We start from the raw sequence: 18,305 nt of genomic DNA on the forward strand, positions 1-18,305 counted from the left end.
AAGTGAACAGTGGAAAAAGAAAAACTAATTGATTAAAGAAAGAAATTAAAGAACAAAAGAAAAAGAAAGAATGAATGAAAAAAAGAAAAAGAAAGAAAAGAAAAGAAAGAAGCAGATGAATCATCAAAACAAAAACGAAATAAAAAAAAGAACGAAAGGAGCAGGATGAACGAGAGTGAAAAACAGTGAATACAGAAAGTGAAGAAACAAATTAAGAAAGAAAGTGAAAGTAAAGAAAAAGAAACTAATTGAATGAAGAAAGTGAAGAAAAAGAAAGAAAGAGTAAATTAGCTAAAAAAGAATGGTGTTAGAAGGTGAAGTGGTTTAAACTTCTCTGAGAAACGGGACAATCCTTCAAGAAGCAGATATATAATCAAGCCAAATAAATAAAAATAAAATCGCCCCATTAGCAGTTACCAGCAGTGCTCTGTAGGGGGCGCTGCCATTCTGTTTTGCTGCAGAGGAGTAGTAAAGTTTAGTAACCTCACTGCGGGAATATGGTCACATTTTAGACTGCTTTCTCACCTGCCTTGTTTGGTCCGGACTTTTCAGTTTAATTCCGAGCCAAAAGTATTAGGTGTGAAAGGGGTGTGAACCTCGGTCCGACCAAAAGACCAGTATCAGAGTTTGGTCTGGTTCAGACTTTCAGAACAATCACAGGAAGTCAAGTCAGATTTAGACAAACCAGAGGAATAAAGAATTGGTGTTGTGCTGATTTTCTTAATTTATTTATATTATAAACTGTATTTATCAAACAGAAGTAAAACGAAAACGAATCTGAGGAGAATCTTTTACACTCATTCTGCAGTTTGGGAAACCTACAACCCAATTAATATCAAGTATAGAGAGAAAAAAGATTAAACACAGTATATACAACGTAACAACCACACAAACCTTGGTGCAGAATATGGTCCAGATTTTCAGATGTTAAAAAAAAACGTCCTTAAACATCTCCATAAAGGAGGTGCAATTATTTATCATCCACCCCTTTTAAGCTTGTTGTGAAGAAAAGGGGGGTAATACACTGAACTAAATCTAAACCCCTATGCTTTAATGCCAACAAGAACCAAAATATTCTACCCCTATATCTCTTAAATAAACAGGAAAAAAATACAAAATGGAACGACTGACAAAAGCTGATTGTACAGCAGGGCCTGTAGACTCCCCTTCCTCCTCCAGTCATGAAAAGTGTGTCTGTTTTCATTGTGAAAACAAGGCAGGAACACAGCATATTCAAATACAGTGCATGTGTTTGTGTGTGAGTGTGTGTTTGTACCTGCTTCAGTGTATTTGAGTCCAGGTTTGTCCTCTGTGTCGGGTCGGGGCGGAGGCCACAGTGATCGGAGGTGCCCGGGTAAACGCCCTTCAAAATGTTCCAGTGAGAGAGGAGGCTGACTGACTGGAGCCCACGTATACAATTGATCCTGCTGCAGAGAGAGAGAGAGAGAGAGAGACGGAACCAAATCTGTTAGAATGGTTTCACACCTGCCTCGTTTGGTCCAGACTTTGACCTTTCAGCTTGGGTCCAAATCAAAGTAAACCAGTGCAGAAAAACAACAGTCCAAAACTTCATCAGACCAAAAGAGATTGTCATATATCTACTGAATCACAGTCCGGTTGGTTTGTAGAGTGAAACGCTTGTTTTGGTCTTGTTTCAGACTTTCAGACTAATTACAAGCAGTTGATTTAGGATATCTTCATCCATTAAACTATATAAAGAAAAAAAGAAAGCAGCGTTGTGTTAAAATCTTACTCCCCGCAGCAGTATGGGTAAAACCAGTGATGGGAATAAAGGCATTGAAATAAACAGCATTACTAACGAGTAATCTAACTAATTACTCTGACTGTAACTATAACGGCGTTACCATTTCCGACACCCCGTTACTGCACGTTACTTTAGACGCTCAATGAACTTTTTTTTTTTTAACTTTGCACATACAGAAAGGGCGCAAGTGTGTGTGTGTGTGTGTGTGTGTGTGTGTGTGCGTTGTGTGTGTGTGTCACAAGGGAGGGAAGGATGAGATAACCGCCTAAGCAATGACTGTTGTCTTTGCTGTTGTGCACTCTTCATCTGGCTTATGAAACACGTTCTGAGAAGGTGGGGGTTATGGGGCGAGTAACACAAAAGTAACGCATAAGTTACTTTTACTGGTAACTAGTTACTTTTATAGTGGAGTACATCAGTTAGTTTTCGGAGAAGTAACTAGAGTAACTATAACTAATTACTTTTTCAAAGTAAAAAGATAATGGTGTTGGCGATTCCTGCATCTGTTGTTAATCCTTTTTAAACCCATTCATCATTCTGCTGACTGGGACTGATAATGCTCATCATCTGAAACATAAATAAACAGAAACAAAACTAATTTTTATACTAAATGTTTATATTATATTTAAGTTAAAATTACTGCAAAAATCTATATCCAAATAAACAAGGAGATTAACCCCTTAAATAATACATTAAAAAGAAGGAAACTGCACTGTTGAAGTAAATTAATGATTAGAACTATAACTGTCTTTTTTTGTTGTTGACAGGCCAGACCACAATACATTAAGGTTATTTAATTTATACAAAAATTAAAAATTAAAAACATGCAAAAACACGAAAAAAAAAAAATACAAAGTGTGCTCAGTTTAATTTTGTCCAACATTTTCATCCCTAGAAATGTATACAGTTTATACAGTAAATCCAAAAAAACAACAAAAAAAACCAAACAGATTATATAGTTCATATTAGATCCCTTAAGCAAATTGTCCATTATATCAGAAAAAATGCTTAATATTTGACTTCCAATTGGTAGAATCAAATGGCAAACTTTGTGCTGTACCATAAGCTTAAAAGTGCGGAAAAAAGTGCTATACAACATACTGCAGTTATGGAAAATACAACCAACTAGGGATGTGCATTTTTTATATCCTTAACAATAATATTGTTGTAATTTTTGATTAACATGATAATTGCAGGATTGTGTCTTGAAATTAATTTATTTTGTATTTGCTTTGCTATTTACTGTAAAGCTTTAAGGGTGTTGTATAATAGTTTAGTATTGTTGATTTTTGAGTGACAAATTAACATTGTTTTGTTGGAGCAATAAGCCAGTAAAGTAATAAACCAATAAAGTAGTAAAAAACAGTCAAAAGTTTGGAAAGTGAAGGAAAAGCAGCAACTATTGTTCAGCACCTCCAGGAACTCCTTCCTTCAAGATGCTGAGAAAACTATTCCAGGTAACTCTCCCTCATGAAGACTCTGAAATTAAAACACCAAGAGTGTGCATATCTCAAAGATAAATGAGCTACTTACAAAAAAAAAATAAGTATAAAACAACTTCTGTTTTGTTTAACACCTTTTGTTTAGTATATAATTCCACGTGTTTCTGTACAGCTTTAATGCCTTTAAACTTACAAAAAAAAAAACATAAAAAGAAAGAAAACATACTGAATGAGAAGAGGTGTGTCCTAACATTTGACTGGTACGTTCTTTTATTGAAAATCCTTAAATATTTTTTTTAGAGTGTGTCATAACCGCAAAATATATATTTATATTATATATATATTTATCGCAAAAAAAAAAAAAAAAAAAAAAAAAACATGCGATGTAGTGATATTATTTTAGGGCCACAGTGCCAGATACTGCTGCAAACCAAAATAAAAATCTAGATAATTAGCATGACATTAATTTATCTCAATACATGTCTAGACACAACGAAACAGGCAGGTCCTGCTTGCAAACAGATCTTCCTATTTAAAAAAAACCACAGCATTACACCATGAAGTGTAAAGTGAAGCATCACATTAAACTGCAGACCTGCAGATATTCGAACAGGCTGCACTTCCTGCGGACGGTCTGCTTGAGTTTGAGCCAGGCCAGATCCAGCCGTCTCTCCCGCTCCTCCCCACGACCCGCTCCGGCCACAGCCAGAACATCCTGCACGTACTCCGGCACCTCACCAGCGCCGTCCCCCGAGTCGGGCAGCGCCGGGGCGTCCGAGCCTCCAGAAGCTCCTTCCATCTATCGGCTCTCTCTGCTAATCATCCCCAGCTTCTATTCTGCTGCTGCAAAGTACAGACATCCCATCAGCCGATCTTACAGTCCTTCACCTGCTAGGGGGCAGCAGACTTGTGCTTTTCCGAGCCAGCATGCGGACGAATATGTCCACACACGTAGGCCCAGTGACGGGTTTGCTTATTCATCCTTTCCTCTCACAGACCGGGCCAGAACCAGAACCGACAGAACCAAAGCCACTGTTACTCTGCACAAAACAAAGCCTGCTAAACAAACGGGCATATAGATGCCCACTGTCTAGATCTGGCAAACCGAAGAACACAAGAAATGGTCCATTCATTTGTGACGAGTCATGAACATCCAGTTACTACAAAAAATATATATATAAATATTATTATTTTTATCACCAGAGGACATTGTTGTTTTTTTTGTAATAAGTAGTAAACAGCATACCCACAAAGCAATTTATGAATTAAAAAGAAATTGGCAACAAAAACATAATTCAGGAAAATTAAGCAGAAATAAGAGGTCAATCAATCAAAAGGCACAAAATTAGATAAATATTATATATCAAATATAATATCAAAAATTATAATAAAATAAGAAAATTTCAGAAGTACAAATGTCCAGAATAAGCTTAGATTTTAGCCAATAAACAAAAATAATTAAACTATCAATTAATTTATTAAAAATAAAACAAAAACCTGTCAAAATCTAAATTCTACCCAGAAGCACACACATACATACATACATACATATACTTTCTGCAGCACCACCTTCAAAATATCCACCTCCAGCTTTCACCTGCCAGTTCACATTCTCATACACCTATCTGTGCATCATCTTCCTCAGAATAATAATATAAATATAAATAATAAAAGCCTCCCGTCCCATCCAGAGCAGTCTGGACCCGACCGGACTGGACCCGACCCTGAGCAGTCCCGTCCCCTCAACTCCGCTCTATCCAGCCTGCATCACATCACATCACAGCTGATTTATAACAACCACAGCATCCTGTACCGCAGCATCGCGTCTGAACGTCCTCTAGCTCTAAAGCTGGTGTCTCCATACGGGCACAGACTGGCACTGTGGCACAGTCCCTTAGCGCAGTTAGCCACAGGCTAGGTTAGCAAGGAAAATAGAGAAAAAAAGAAAAAGAGGGAGTCGCCCACAGCAAAGATCAGGTTCCTCTGTGAGGAAGAGAGAGAGGGGACAAAGGGGAGAAAGGGAGAGAGAGAGAGAGAGAGAGAGAGAGAGAGAGAGAGAGGGGGGGGGGAAACGAAGGTGTGGGGTACAGAGTGATGTGGCACACAGAAGGAGAGAGAAAGTCAAAGAGGAAGATGCAGTAGTGAGTGTCAGGTATGAGATTTAACCCATATTCATAATAGAAATAAAATAAAAATCACAAATAAACATAAGAATACCCTCCCAAAACCAATATCACAGTATTTAATTTTTTTTTGTACAAATGACATACCAAAGCACCCAATAAATTCTACTCATCCATCAAACCCCTATAAAACTACTGTTAATAAATATGTATACTTTTTATAGATTTTGTAGATTTCATGGATTTTTTTTTATAAAATACTATGAAAAAATATTTAGTTATGATGTCTGGTGTGTGACAATGAAAGAGAGCGAAAAAGAGAGGAAGAGCGAAAGGAAAATTAAGAGAAAGAGAGGAAGGGTGAGAGAGCAGGCGAGAGCAAGAGAATGAGGGTGCGAGAGAGGCTTTTGATGTCAGGTGATGAATAACTCAATCACTGTCTGTCCACAGATCAGTTTAAGAGCCTCTCTCTTGAGTGTAAAAGCATTAAGTGAAACAAGTAACATGAGTGGAGGGAAAAAAGGAAAAAGAAAAAGTGCTGAATACACACTTCTTACTCGCACGCAAGAGTGTGTGTGACGTTGCCACTGCAGCGCTGAGGACGCTGCTCCCCAACACACACACACCCTTCATAAATATGGCATGCTTAGCCACTCCTTACACACTCCACCAGACACAGTGGCTGAAAATAGGCCAAAGGCAGACAGAACGCAAAAATTTCATTTAATGTCCGTAAGCAATACAATCAGAGCTGCTGAACAGAAAAATCAACAGCATCAGAATAGTGCTGGACATAAAATATTACAATACAACGTGAAACTTTGATACATTAATAAATATACCAAGGGGAACGGAGGGGTGTTATTATACAGAACCAATCAAAAGTTTAAACACTCTACCTCCGCAATGAATGTTTTTATTTATAATTATTTCTTCCTACATTGTAAATAAATACTGAAATGATCCAGACTATAAAGAAACACTGTATAAGGATCATGAAGTAACTTAAAAGTGTTAAACCAAAATACTCTGAAGCATTTAGGAGCTCTTATGTGGGAAGTAGGGGTGGGCGATATGGCCCTTAAATAATACCACGATATTTCATGGTGTTTTGGCGATAACGATACAATATGACAAACGCTGAAAAAAAAAAAATCAAGAACACACTACTGCAACAAAATGAAAATGAAGTTATATTATTGCGTACGATATGGCACACCCTTAACTGAGATATTAAAAAAATACAAGAATTTTATCAGTTTATCAGTTTTATCAACTGAAGTCAATGATCCAGAATGTCATGATATTAATAACACACTCCATATATTTCCATATATCCAGGATTAAAGTAAAATAAATTATTCTGGAAAGATATAATCTGTCTCTAGTAGTGAGAATTTTTTTTTTGCTAAAAAGATTAAAAAAAAAAAAAAAAAAAAAAGGAGTACCCTGATGTGATAATTAGAGGTGGGTGATCTGGCACGATATTTTAGGGTGTTGGTGATATTATCGCATATGATACTATATGGCACAACCCTAGTGGGAAGTTGTTAACTTGTGGTCTCTGAAGCTGGTAACTGTGCAAAAGAGGAAACTTTTTCTTCATCACCTAGGGCGGTCCTGATGAGAGCCATTTTCATCATAACGTATTGTGATGGTCTTTGCGAAGGCACTTATACATTCAGAGTTGATCAAACCTATATAATTACTTTTCTCTTATCATTACAAATGTAGAGACAGGAATTATGGATTTATTTTGTTATTATATATTAGCCTTATGTCTAATTGTGGGTCTTTAGTGAGCCGGTTATATTTTAAAATATAGATATCTGACGCCACTTATTGATAATGTATTGCATAATTGTCCCAACTATATGTGCGTGCATGCATGGTCCTGAGAAGGGGGGGGGGGGGTAAAATCCCTTGTCAAAAGTATTAAGACACATGCTTATTCATAGTTTTTTTCTGAAATTAAGGGTACTTTTGTTGGAGGACCTACCTCTACTGTAATATGAGGATGATTGCATTCAGTTGACATTAGCTTTAGTGGGGTCAGAACATTTAGATAATATATGAACGCTATGCTGTTAAATGCTTCTCATCAGTGCTACGATAGTACTGAACCCCCCGTTCCTGCTAACAACCAACTCAGCATCTCTCTCCTCCTCCTCACACACACACATCCTGTCAGCAGATGGCACTGTGTGTGTGTGTACCTGAAAAGATATTTTTAAACAGCTCTCAAGTGTGATGTAGAGCTTTTTGAGGATATTTGGCAGTACCAGCTGAGAGGGCAGGCCAATGAGATTAAAGACGTTACTCAGCAATTCTCAGCCATGTGTCTATTACCCAATACGCACAATTCATATACAGTACTTTAATAATAAATGGTACTTTTCAATTGGAAAAGCAATATGTATAAAAAAAACTGCCTTTAATAGGAACTAAAATACAATATATACACAATATTAGAATACAGTCAGAATATTATGATCACCTCCTTGTTTCTACACTACTTTGAACTTACATAATTGTTGTGTAATTACTGACTGTAGTCATGTTTCTGTTTCCCGGCATACTTTTTACGTCTTCATATTCTTCTTTCACCCTGTTCTTCAACGCTCAGGACACATACCTTGTACCTTGTTTGGGTTTTCAGTTTGGTATATATTTACCTCAGCACTGCAAATTAAGTTATAAATTAAGTAATACATCCAGTGTTTATACACTTTTTAACCAATACATTTCCATGATTTTTTCATGCCTTCAAGGCACATTTTATGACTATATGATTTTTCATTACCAAAAACATCAGTGCAGACATGGACAATAAAACCAAAAAGCAACTAAAACTATAATCAACATTGATTATAGTAGGCCTAAAATTAGTCTTTTAAAAATGCTGACACACAATCTTCAATAATAAAGTGTATGTCAGATCCTGAAAGCTCCACTGTGTAGGGCAAAATTACTGAATTAAAACGTATTTGTTAGCTCAAAATAGATTTTCTCCATTAATAAACGAAAACACAGATTTGTAGACCTAAATTTCATGACTTTTTTGGGGTATTTTTATTTTTCCAAAACCTATCCAGGCTTGGAAATTGCTATTTTCAAATTCCATGACTTTCCCAGATTTTTCATGACCGTACGAACCCTGTAAATCTCAACAGTGCTATTCCAACCATATATTTAATTCAGTTGTGCCACTTAAGTCATGTGATACATTTACCTCAGTAAATAGCACTACCGTAAGTCATGTGACACATTTACCTCAGTAAATAGCACTACCGCCACAGCTCCTGAAAACTATCCAAATGGAAACACTGCAATATGACCTAAAAGGAATGTTTTACTTAAAAAAATGAGACTTACACTGAACTGTGGTGCAACATGTGACGTGCTGCCTCCATACTGCTCTCTGAAACAGTCACTGAAGGGCAGAAGGAGACCCATCGCCAAAATCCGAGAGCAAAGCTTCTCTGCCTCTTCTTCAGACTCTGATCTCTCCTGCTGCTGGAAGAACTTCTCCAGTAGAGTGCGACCTACAGACAGTAAGCGTGAAAGCGAAACAGAAAGAGAGTGTTAAAGTATGGAAATGACAGGAACATGAAACAGTATGTATCTCAAACGTTCTGCCAATCCAGGTCCAAAACATTTGGTTCTTCTTTTTCTTGGTAAATGTTCGTTTCTGTTTCTGAGTTGCTTGTGTTGATTCACAGGGCTATAACCCACATGGCTGCAGTAATACCGGTCATGAATCTGCACATTCTGGTATAAGAGTTTGCTGCAGTTACTGGGATTCTCTGTTTCTCAACCAGAATCTGTGTAAGACTATTTTTTACACTGCTAATTCAAATTCCTTCAAATCCAGAGTGATGAAAATAATTATTGTATATAGGTTTGTGGCTTATTCTACTATCAAGAGAGTACAGAATAACACTAAGCTTTTAAATAAAGGTTTTGATTAGTATAGGTTTTACTTTGTCCCATGAAATTACACAATATAGTAAGGAATCAGTCTGCATTTACAGAGAACAGATGCAGAATGTAAATAATAAAACAAAAAATTAATAACAACAAATTTAACACTGCGCCCTTTTCAAACCTTAAAATATTTAAATAGTTCCATAAACACCATAAACAAACCTAAATACTTAAAATATTCAAGTATTACAAGAAACTGCTCTTGTAAGAAACTTTTTGGGGATTTTTTGGGCCTGATCTAAGCTCTACACTCCAGTCTAGGGAAAGTGTTTTAAGAAGCGTTAAATGATTAAAGGGGAGAGAATGCGATAAGCTGAAGCAGTCATGTTACAAAATTAACCAATCACACAACCTGCATGTGAACCAGGGCACAGTTAGCCTTCCCCAGGTGTGTTAGCTTGCTATGCTACCTGGCTAGCTTAAGCTAGTGAGATGTACCCAATATGCTTCTATAGTGAATGAACAGGTAAATCGCCCAGCACTACCGTGCAGTTGCCATAGCAACCCAGAGTTGCCACTGCAGATACCACAGCAACCCACACAAATAACAGCAGATGACACAGCATCCCACGCAGACACCATAGCAGATGCCACAGCAACCTACTACAACCCACTACATATTACAAAAAAAAAAAAAAAAATACTACTGTTTTCTCAACACTATGGTGAAATATTGGCAAGAAATACTGGCAAGAAATATTGGTGATGCTATACTTTTTAATAGTACAGGGCTTATGTTTATTTACAATATTCTAAGGACCCCATGGAGTTTTTAAGTAATGTTTTGATATAGTTTGATGCACCTAAATTCAGCGAAAACAAAAATATCTGTTTGTAATGTTTACATTAGGTTTAATGTTAACAAAAAAAATCTGATACTGAGAGTTTGAGAATCACACTGTATGGTAAAATATACTATCTTAAAATTTAAGTGAATGAATATCTTATAAAACCCCAACCCAAAAAACAAAAAAACAAATTTGATTTGTCTGCAGTCTAAACACTAATTCTGCCAGTTAGAAGATTAGTTTTGGATCAAAAATGGCCAACAGCAGGTATCGGCTGTTCCTTAACAGAATATGTAACCCACACAAGTCCATCAGCGGTCACTGTTACAGCTGCTCTGATGTAACAAAGACTATTAACAAACCTCAGCACAGTTACTGAGCAAATAAATACAATGACTTCAACCAGTAAGGAACAATTAGCCTGTGTGTGTGTGTGTGTGTAGACACAGTGGGGGCTTTAAATGCTTGGTTTGCTCGTCTGAATGAGTCACACTGCTGCAGTAAGCTTCACTCCCTGGTCCCCACCTTTATCCACTGTGCTGTTCTTCCCCTCCTTCATCCTTACAGTACACAGTTTCATGTGAAAATTTGAGCACTGCTGGCCAAATTACACATTTTGTCTATTAAGAAGTATAACCAAGATACTTAGCAAACCCTGACGTAAAATAAAGTCTGGTACACACTAGAGTAGAGCTGGGCAATATATAGATATTTTATCGTTATTGTATTGACAACATATGTTAAAAAGCATTTTGAAGATATTATCAGTGCTTAAAAGAACAATGCCAACCGTACATTTCGAAAGAGTAATAAAATCCTGTTAAACTGGATGAGGTGTAGCAATTTTTTTTATAAAAATCACTACTGAGCATGAGAGAGTATTTAAATACAAATTTAAGAATCTGACACTACTGCATTTGAAAATTTCTTGGTAACACTTTACAATGACTCATCATTATTAATTTACAATAGTAAACTTTTTTATACATTACAAAAAGTTAGTAAGTCTTGGTAAGTTATTGTTTTCAAAACAGACAAACCTATTTTTTTGTTTCTTATTGAATGCATGACATTTTTATGCTTGCACGAAAAACCTTCAAAATATTTTGTTGCATTAGTATATACTTTTGAAACTTTTTTTTGGTATAAAAAAAAATAGCCAAGAATATTGGTATTACACAAAATATTGTGATATGATAGTGGGGCCACATTGCTCACCCCTTCTGCAGTATATTAGAAACCCTAAGCAGGCCTGTGCTGTTTATAATATATTTATGTAGCAGTTCCAGATTTACTGCATCAGTAAAGCAAAAAAAGCACAGCGTAAGCAAAACATTTCAAATGTATTAATGGTCTCAATGTTCCCCTTTGTATCAGCATGCACAAGAATATCCAAGTACATTCACTTCAGTACAATGATTACTGTGTGAACACGCAGTATTATTATCTACTGTAGTGTTTATGTACAACATCAATATGCAATCTGGCAAAGCTAGTTTTGACAGAGCCGGCTCCTCAAAGTACTCTCAAATCTGCCTTGTTTGGATTAGACCTTCAGTCTGGAACAAAGTACCAAAATTTGGTCCAATCAAAAGTGGTAGTCTCAGTCAGTAGTCTCAGTCAGTAGTCTCAGTCAGTAGTCTCAGTCAGTAGTCTCAGTCAGTAGTCTCAGTCAGTAGTCTCAGTCAGTAGTCTCAGTCAGTAGTCTTGTTTCGAGAGCCATCAGGCTCTTCAACTCTTCCCAGTGTGGCTGGAAGAGAGAAAAGCTAAAAACAGCTAAGGACTGAATCTAATGTGTTAAATCTTAGGTTTATATTATCAGCACTACTGATATTTTACTGTACATCTTTACTAGAGAAGTATATTTTTAATTTTTTTATTCAGTGTTTTGTCATATTGCCATAAGTATAGTTATTGCAAAAATACCATGAAATATCATGACACTATTTTATAGGGCCATATCGCCCACCCCTATTTTATACACAGAATTAAAAAGAAACCGAGGTGAATAGATTACACTCATTCTGCTGCGGGACACAACTTCACTCAAAGATTCTGGCAGGGAGGCAAACTTTTTGGTACAACAACTGCTGAAAGGGAACCTGCCAATATAACAGTACATTAAGCTCGAACACCACCCCTTCAGATACAGCCTAATGGTAGTGTGACGTTAGCAACTGTGCTAAGCTGATAACCAGCATCACTTACTCCATTATGGGCACACTGACCGCTCTAAACAGTCACTAATTAACACTAGCAGACCTGACGGCTGAGCATTATGCGTATGAGAACTGTCCATTAGAACAGACTCTGACCCAGAACACACACAACGGTCAGTTTGTCTCTCAGCATACTAACTCTAACAGTCTTAATTAAATTAGCCCTGGCCCATTGGTTTCATTAGTCAATATTAGTATAACCCGAGGTGTTACAGCGTGGGAGGTTTGTACCCCACCTCACACACACACATACACTGCAGCAATGTCTAATAAGATCAGTTATATAATAGATAAACAGGTGTAAAAAAAAACAAGAAGGTGGTCCAAATGTTATGCTTCATCGATGTAGAATAGTAGACTAAAGCAAATGTGAGGTGTTCTATGACAACTGTAGTTGTGTTCTTGTGAAACACACACACACACCCTTTTTCTTTCTAGGCATTATAATAAACAGCAACAACAACAGCAGCAGCAGTAAAGTGATGCATTCAGCCTTTCTTCCTGAATCTATATCTGAGAGAAACTGCAGGCAGCAGCAGTACAGCAGTGCAGTGCTCTTATATCTGCCAGAGAAAAACAACTACAGTCTCCACTGCACGCTAAACCTCTGACAACATCTCACACAGCAGAGTGAAGCTGTAAACATTTTAGATGGTAAAGATGTCGAATTTATGCTGTGTAAGACTGACAGCATCATGTTATTTTTCTGTAGGTCAGCAGGTTGGACACAGTAAATGAACATTAACGAGGTTTTCAATAAAGTGGATTGCAGATGACGTGTAGCTATGGCTAATTTCAGACTGCAATTGGCATACACTATATATTGGCAAAAGTATTTACAGGTGTATAAAAGCAAGCACTCATGCATGCAGATTGCTTCTACAAACATTTGTGAAAGAATGGGTCGCTCTGAGGAGCTCAGTAAATTCCAGCTGGGTACCGTGAAAGAATGCAGCACTGTGCAACAAATGCAGTCGTGAAATCTCCTCACTACTAAATATTCCACAGCCAACTGTCAGTGGTCTTATAAACACAGTGGAAGTGACTGGAAAAGTAAAATAACAGAGTGCAGTCAGCAGATGCTGAAGAGCATAGTGTGCAGAGGTCACTCACTACAGACCTCCATGTAGTTTCAGATTACAGTAGAGTAGCTTTTAGAATCAAATACCACACAGATCACATGATGATTCACAAATCAGTGGAATTAAAGGTTTAAATGTCTCCCAGCTTCACTTTCTGGTTAGGAGAGGCTATCCTCTTTGACAGATCAAGTAAACAAAAAAAATAATAATAATAAAAACGTAGTTGTTAGTTCCATGTTCGATCTTGTCATTTCTAATGTTTTAGGTTTTTGCTGTGGTATCATTTCAGTTAAGGCAGGTACTGTATCAAAAGTCATAAAAAGACAACACTTATTTAACATCTAAAAAGGTTAACAAACCCTGTCCTAGTGAAAACACACACTCTGCATAAAAGCATTTACAAAATAACATAAAACATGTACATTAGTCTCAAGGACATGTCCAACAAAAACTGCAAACCATAATTCTAAGACCATTAAGACTTTTTTGGCCAAATATAAACTGTTTCTAAAACCCTGTACACATGTTAGTGGCAGTGATACTAAAATGTTGTGCCTCATTGAGTTGTAGCACTCAGCTGTTCTGTTTCTGTGTGCATCTGCCTCAAAGCCTTGCCTGGTGGCTGAATAACACACACACCCCACACCTCCCCTCCCCCAGCCCCTCCCCCAGCCTCTTCACACACACATGTACAGCCAGAAAGGGGCGTGAGTGGGCGGGTGTGATAGAAAGAGACAGGATGACAAGAAATGAGACAGAATGAGGTGGTGGTGGATAGAGAAGGACGAATTTAAGATTGCATAGTAATAAATTAATAACTAAATGACTTTAAATGATTATTTTATTCATTTTTTTGCCGTCAAAAGGTTCAGATAAATTCTAAAAATGAAAAGCTCTAGTCTGTGGCAATCAATTATTAAACGCAGCCTTTCAAGATACACACAGCCATCACAGATATTGATTTTAGAGAGATGTAAAGGGGAAGTCAGAGGAGATAAAGATGAGGGGGAGAGATAGAGTTTATAAGTATTTGATTATGCGTGTATATAGATGGGGAAGTCTTGTACAATAATAAATGTGGGACTGTGTGTATGTTCTACAATTTCTATAGTTATCTTCCACAATGTGAAGGATTTTTTAAGTCTTCACCCACCCATTTTGGACATTTTTATCCTTTTATTTAATAATCACTTAATAACTGTAATCATTATCAATAATAAGTGCAGGCACACCAAATTATGTATTCTTAAATTTTATCCTTGCACTATGATCTTTGTGCTGTTAGTATAACAGGTTGTTTTAGAATAGGAAAGGTTGGTTTTATATTGTTACAGGATGAGAGGCCAACTCCCGTCCTGTTGACAACTGTAGTGAAAAAGGGACTCTGGATAGAAGTCGAAAGAACAAGCAATTTGAGGGATTGTGCTGGTAACCTCTCCTCAGAAAGCCAACACACACCCGTTCGATGCTGTGCAAAGCCACAGACAGGCCAGAAGATTGGTCTGGAGCCTCTGAAGACCAGAACAACATGATGATTGGACTTTGTTGACATACAATTTGTTGATGGAAGGTATTTAATCATTATAAAATCAGCAGCGTGATGTTTGATAAGTTTAAGTAATCAATCCTAGGCACCATCGTGTCACTAATAGGGCTGTCCCTAACGATTATTTTTTAAACGATTATTCTAACGATTATTTTTTTCGATTAGTCGACTAATCTATTCATTGAGAAACATATTTAAATAATTATTATTTTACGTTTTAAAGCAAACGATAAATTACTATATTTATATATAATAACAACAACAACAACAACACAAGCCTACTAAACCAAACCCCACACTTATAATCACTTACATGTACAGCACGTTGTTTAGATCTATAACGCTAAAATTGGATAAGCTCCCATACACCACAACCGTGTGTTGTTTTCTGTGACCGCTAGATTTTGTGACCACTGGCAAGTAGTTCTCAGGTGCACTGGCCGATTCGAAACGTGTTCGTTTCTAATGTTTACCCCGACTGGCCAAAACGGTTCAGTTTAGGGCTGAGGGTAAGGTGTAGGTATAGAAAGCTTCCGTTTTGCCAATGAACGCTCATAACCGTGAGCACTGGTCACAAAATTCCGACGGTGACAGAATACGGTGTGACACCGCAGCGCCGACGGCGCTAGCTAAAATAACTTAAGGCAGCTAGCTTAGCTAAAAACCTGAACTTATGAATAATGCTACTGTTTCTGGAAACTATATATATAAATATAAACCAAAAATGTATAATTTCTGCCTGTGGCAGGTTTAAAACCTTTGGTAGACAGTCTTAAGTCTTTTTAAGGACACCCGCGGAGACCCTGATGTAAACGGTAACTTACTGTGTGACCCTGTTGACATAGTGCTCCTGGATGTTTGCGCTTCAAGTGCTCCTTTTGCACATATGGCAGAGGACCACATTGTTGCCCTTTTGCGTGAAATGCTCCCAAACTTTAGATGCCCGCTGGCGTTTTTTTGTAGCTGGAGATTGCTCTCCGGAGTCCAAGCTCTCTAGAGCTTAGATTCTCTGCCCAAACCCGACATGACCCGAGGCCCGCCCGTAAATCCGACCCGGGCTCCAGAAAATAGTCCGAGATGTAGGCGTCTGTTTTTTAATTATACTTTTATTTAAAAAAAAAATAACGAAAATAACGAAAACTGAAAGTGAAACTAAACTAATTTATTTATAAGCGCTGTTTTCACTACCGCAGTTCTACAGCGGGGGTGTTGTGCCGATTCTGTCCGCGAAGCGGGAGTCAGATTCAGCAGAGAGTCGGATTCGGCACAAACGCGGCGGCACCTCGCGGTCCGCGGTGTCAGTTGTAAGCGCTCGCGCTAGCCGCAAAATACGACAGAAAACACTGAGGGAGCTGCAGAATTATGAATGGGACTAGAATAGGAGCACGAGGAGATCAAAGAGAACCTTCACCTGTGAGTAGTTCTCACCAGAACACGCAAATCTCTCTCTCTCTCTCTCTCTGTCTCTCTCTCTCTCTCTCTCTCTCTCTCTCTCTGTCTCTCGCACGTGAACTCCTCCGCGTTTGACCTGCAGAACTGTGTTTAGCTGTTCTTAAAAATCATTTTAATTAAATAATAGTTCTATGCTTCTATGTTACCGTGTTAATTAACATAATTCTGATCATATTTCGCTCATTAAAACAGCCCGAAAACAGCCAGTTGGAATTTTTGGGCCCGATCTAACCTCTAATGCTCTCCACAGGCGCCGCCATGTTTACGACGCGCCGACGCACGTTATGCAAATCGATGTATTTTTGTAATCGATGACGTCGATTATGTCGACGCGTCGCCCCAGCCCTAGTCACTAATGATTAACAGAACCAATAAGAACATGTATTCTGATTAAATTGATTTACATGTAATTGACATTCAAGTATAATCATTAATGCAAAGACAGAGAACTTTTCCTGAAGCTTTTGAGATTGGATTACTTCTGGATTACCATCTACCCCCCCCCCCCCCCCTTATTTTTCCTTTCTTACATAGACTGGTCACAGCTTTAAACCCATTGTTTTAAATGTACAGTTCAAATAAAACAATAGATCTATTGAAAAACAAACAAACTAAAATTAGTTTAAATCAATGGATTTTACAGTAGGATGGGCAGTGATCGCCAACTGTCACTTGTTCCTTTTCCACTTTACAATTAATACTTCAGCAATTGTTGTTTGGTATGGGCCAAAACTGCCGATGTTGATTCTAAAAAAAGACAATAGCCGCAGAAACCAATATAATTTCGCCATCATTGTACAACCCTAATAAGGATTATATTGTAATGTATTTATTAACCAAAAAAAATTTAATTTCACATTTTCGCCAAATAGTTAGGACAAATTTAGTCATAATTGTAATTAATTAACTGTGACTTAAATGTGACTTGTTTGCTGTTCATCATTTGCCTATTTATTTTCTTCCTTATTTTTTGGTAGTTTGATCTCCTATTTTTTAGTAGTAATAGTTACATTTCACAAACAATGAGCTTTAATTATCAAGCATATCAGAGTAAAAGTACTGATCTCATCAGCTGCCTAGTAGAAGTCAGAATACTTTAACTGATCCTGGATCAGCATTACTTTGCAAAGTTTAATAAATATAGGCCACTAAACTTAAACCCCAAAATCGCTAAGAAAGCTTAAAACTGTGACGCATATCAACTGTCATGTAATGCCAAGCAACGTTATCCATTTACAATGCTATACCTGTACCATGCACACAAGCTGATGCATGGTTTTGATGGAGCAGCATCAGCACAACGCTAAATGTTCACTGCTTCACTGCTCTCCTTTCTTGTTTACATTGCCACTAGGCTGAAATGAAGGTCTATGCTCATCACACTGGAAACTTAAACATGTCCACAGCTCAAAAAATTTTCATAAATCTGATAGTATGACCAGTCTACTGCCACAGACCAAACTTTAAATGATTAAGGAAGAACCAAAACAAGGTATAATAGTTTAATCTTAAGCTGTTGAGGGGTTAATCAACTCAGATTTTCTTATAATGTTATTGAAAATCTTTTTTTTTTTAATGGAAGCACTTCATCTAAAAGCAAATCACCATGCTTAAACTCTCTACTGGCCCACAGGATGCTTGTTATTGCATCTCACTATAATCAAAACAGATTTGCTTGAATTTGTTAACTTTCCTCTCAACCAACATTAGACCCAGCACTTTCAGCTGATATCATCCTAAGGAGGATCCCATTGTAGTTTCATTCTCATCAGGCCAAAATCATAAAAAATAAGAGTATCTTTTGCAGTTGTGCAGTTCAAACATTAAGAATGCTAGGTACACATACATATTAAAAGTTTAGATCAAGTGATCATCCAAACAAATTGACTGTGGCCTTACAA

General features: G+C 37.3%; 1 protein-coding gene across 1 annotated transcript in view; it reads right to left on the reverse strand.

The window, feature by feature from the left end:
- The window catches only part of fmn2b (formin 2b), a 111,052-nt gene that overhangs the window by 85,972 nt on the left and 6,775 nt on the right, over positions 1-18,305 (reverse strand). The window contains exons 3-4 of the mRNA XM_022670313.2: positions 8,706-8,875; positions 1,277-1,427 (exon numbers count right to left, since the gene is read on the reverse strand). Of these exons, the coding sequence (XP_022526034.2) occupies positions 1,277-1,427; positions 8,706-8,875 (321 nt within the window). The remainder of the gene's footprint in view (positions 1-1,276; positions 1,428-8,705; positions 8,876-18,305) is intronic.

Source organism: Astyanax mexicanus, chromosome 15 (assembly GCF_023375975.1).
Source record: "Astyanax mexicanus isolate ESR-SI-001 chromosome 15, AstMex3_surface, whole genome shotgun sequence".
In the NCBI taxonomy this organism is placed as follows: domain Eukaryota; kingdom Metazoa; phylum Chordata; class Actinopteri; order Characiformes; family Acestrorhamphidae; genus Astyanax; species Astyanax mexicanus.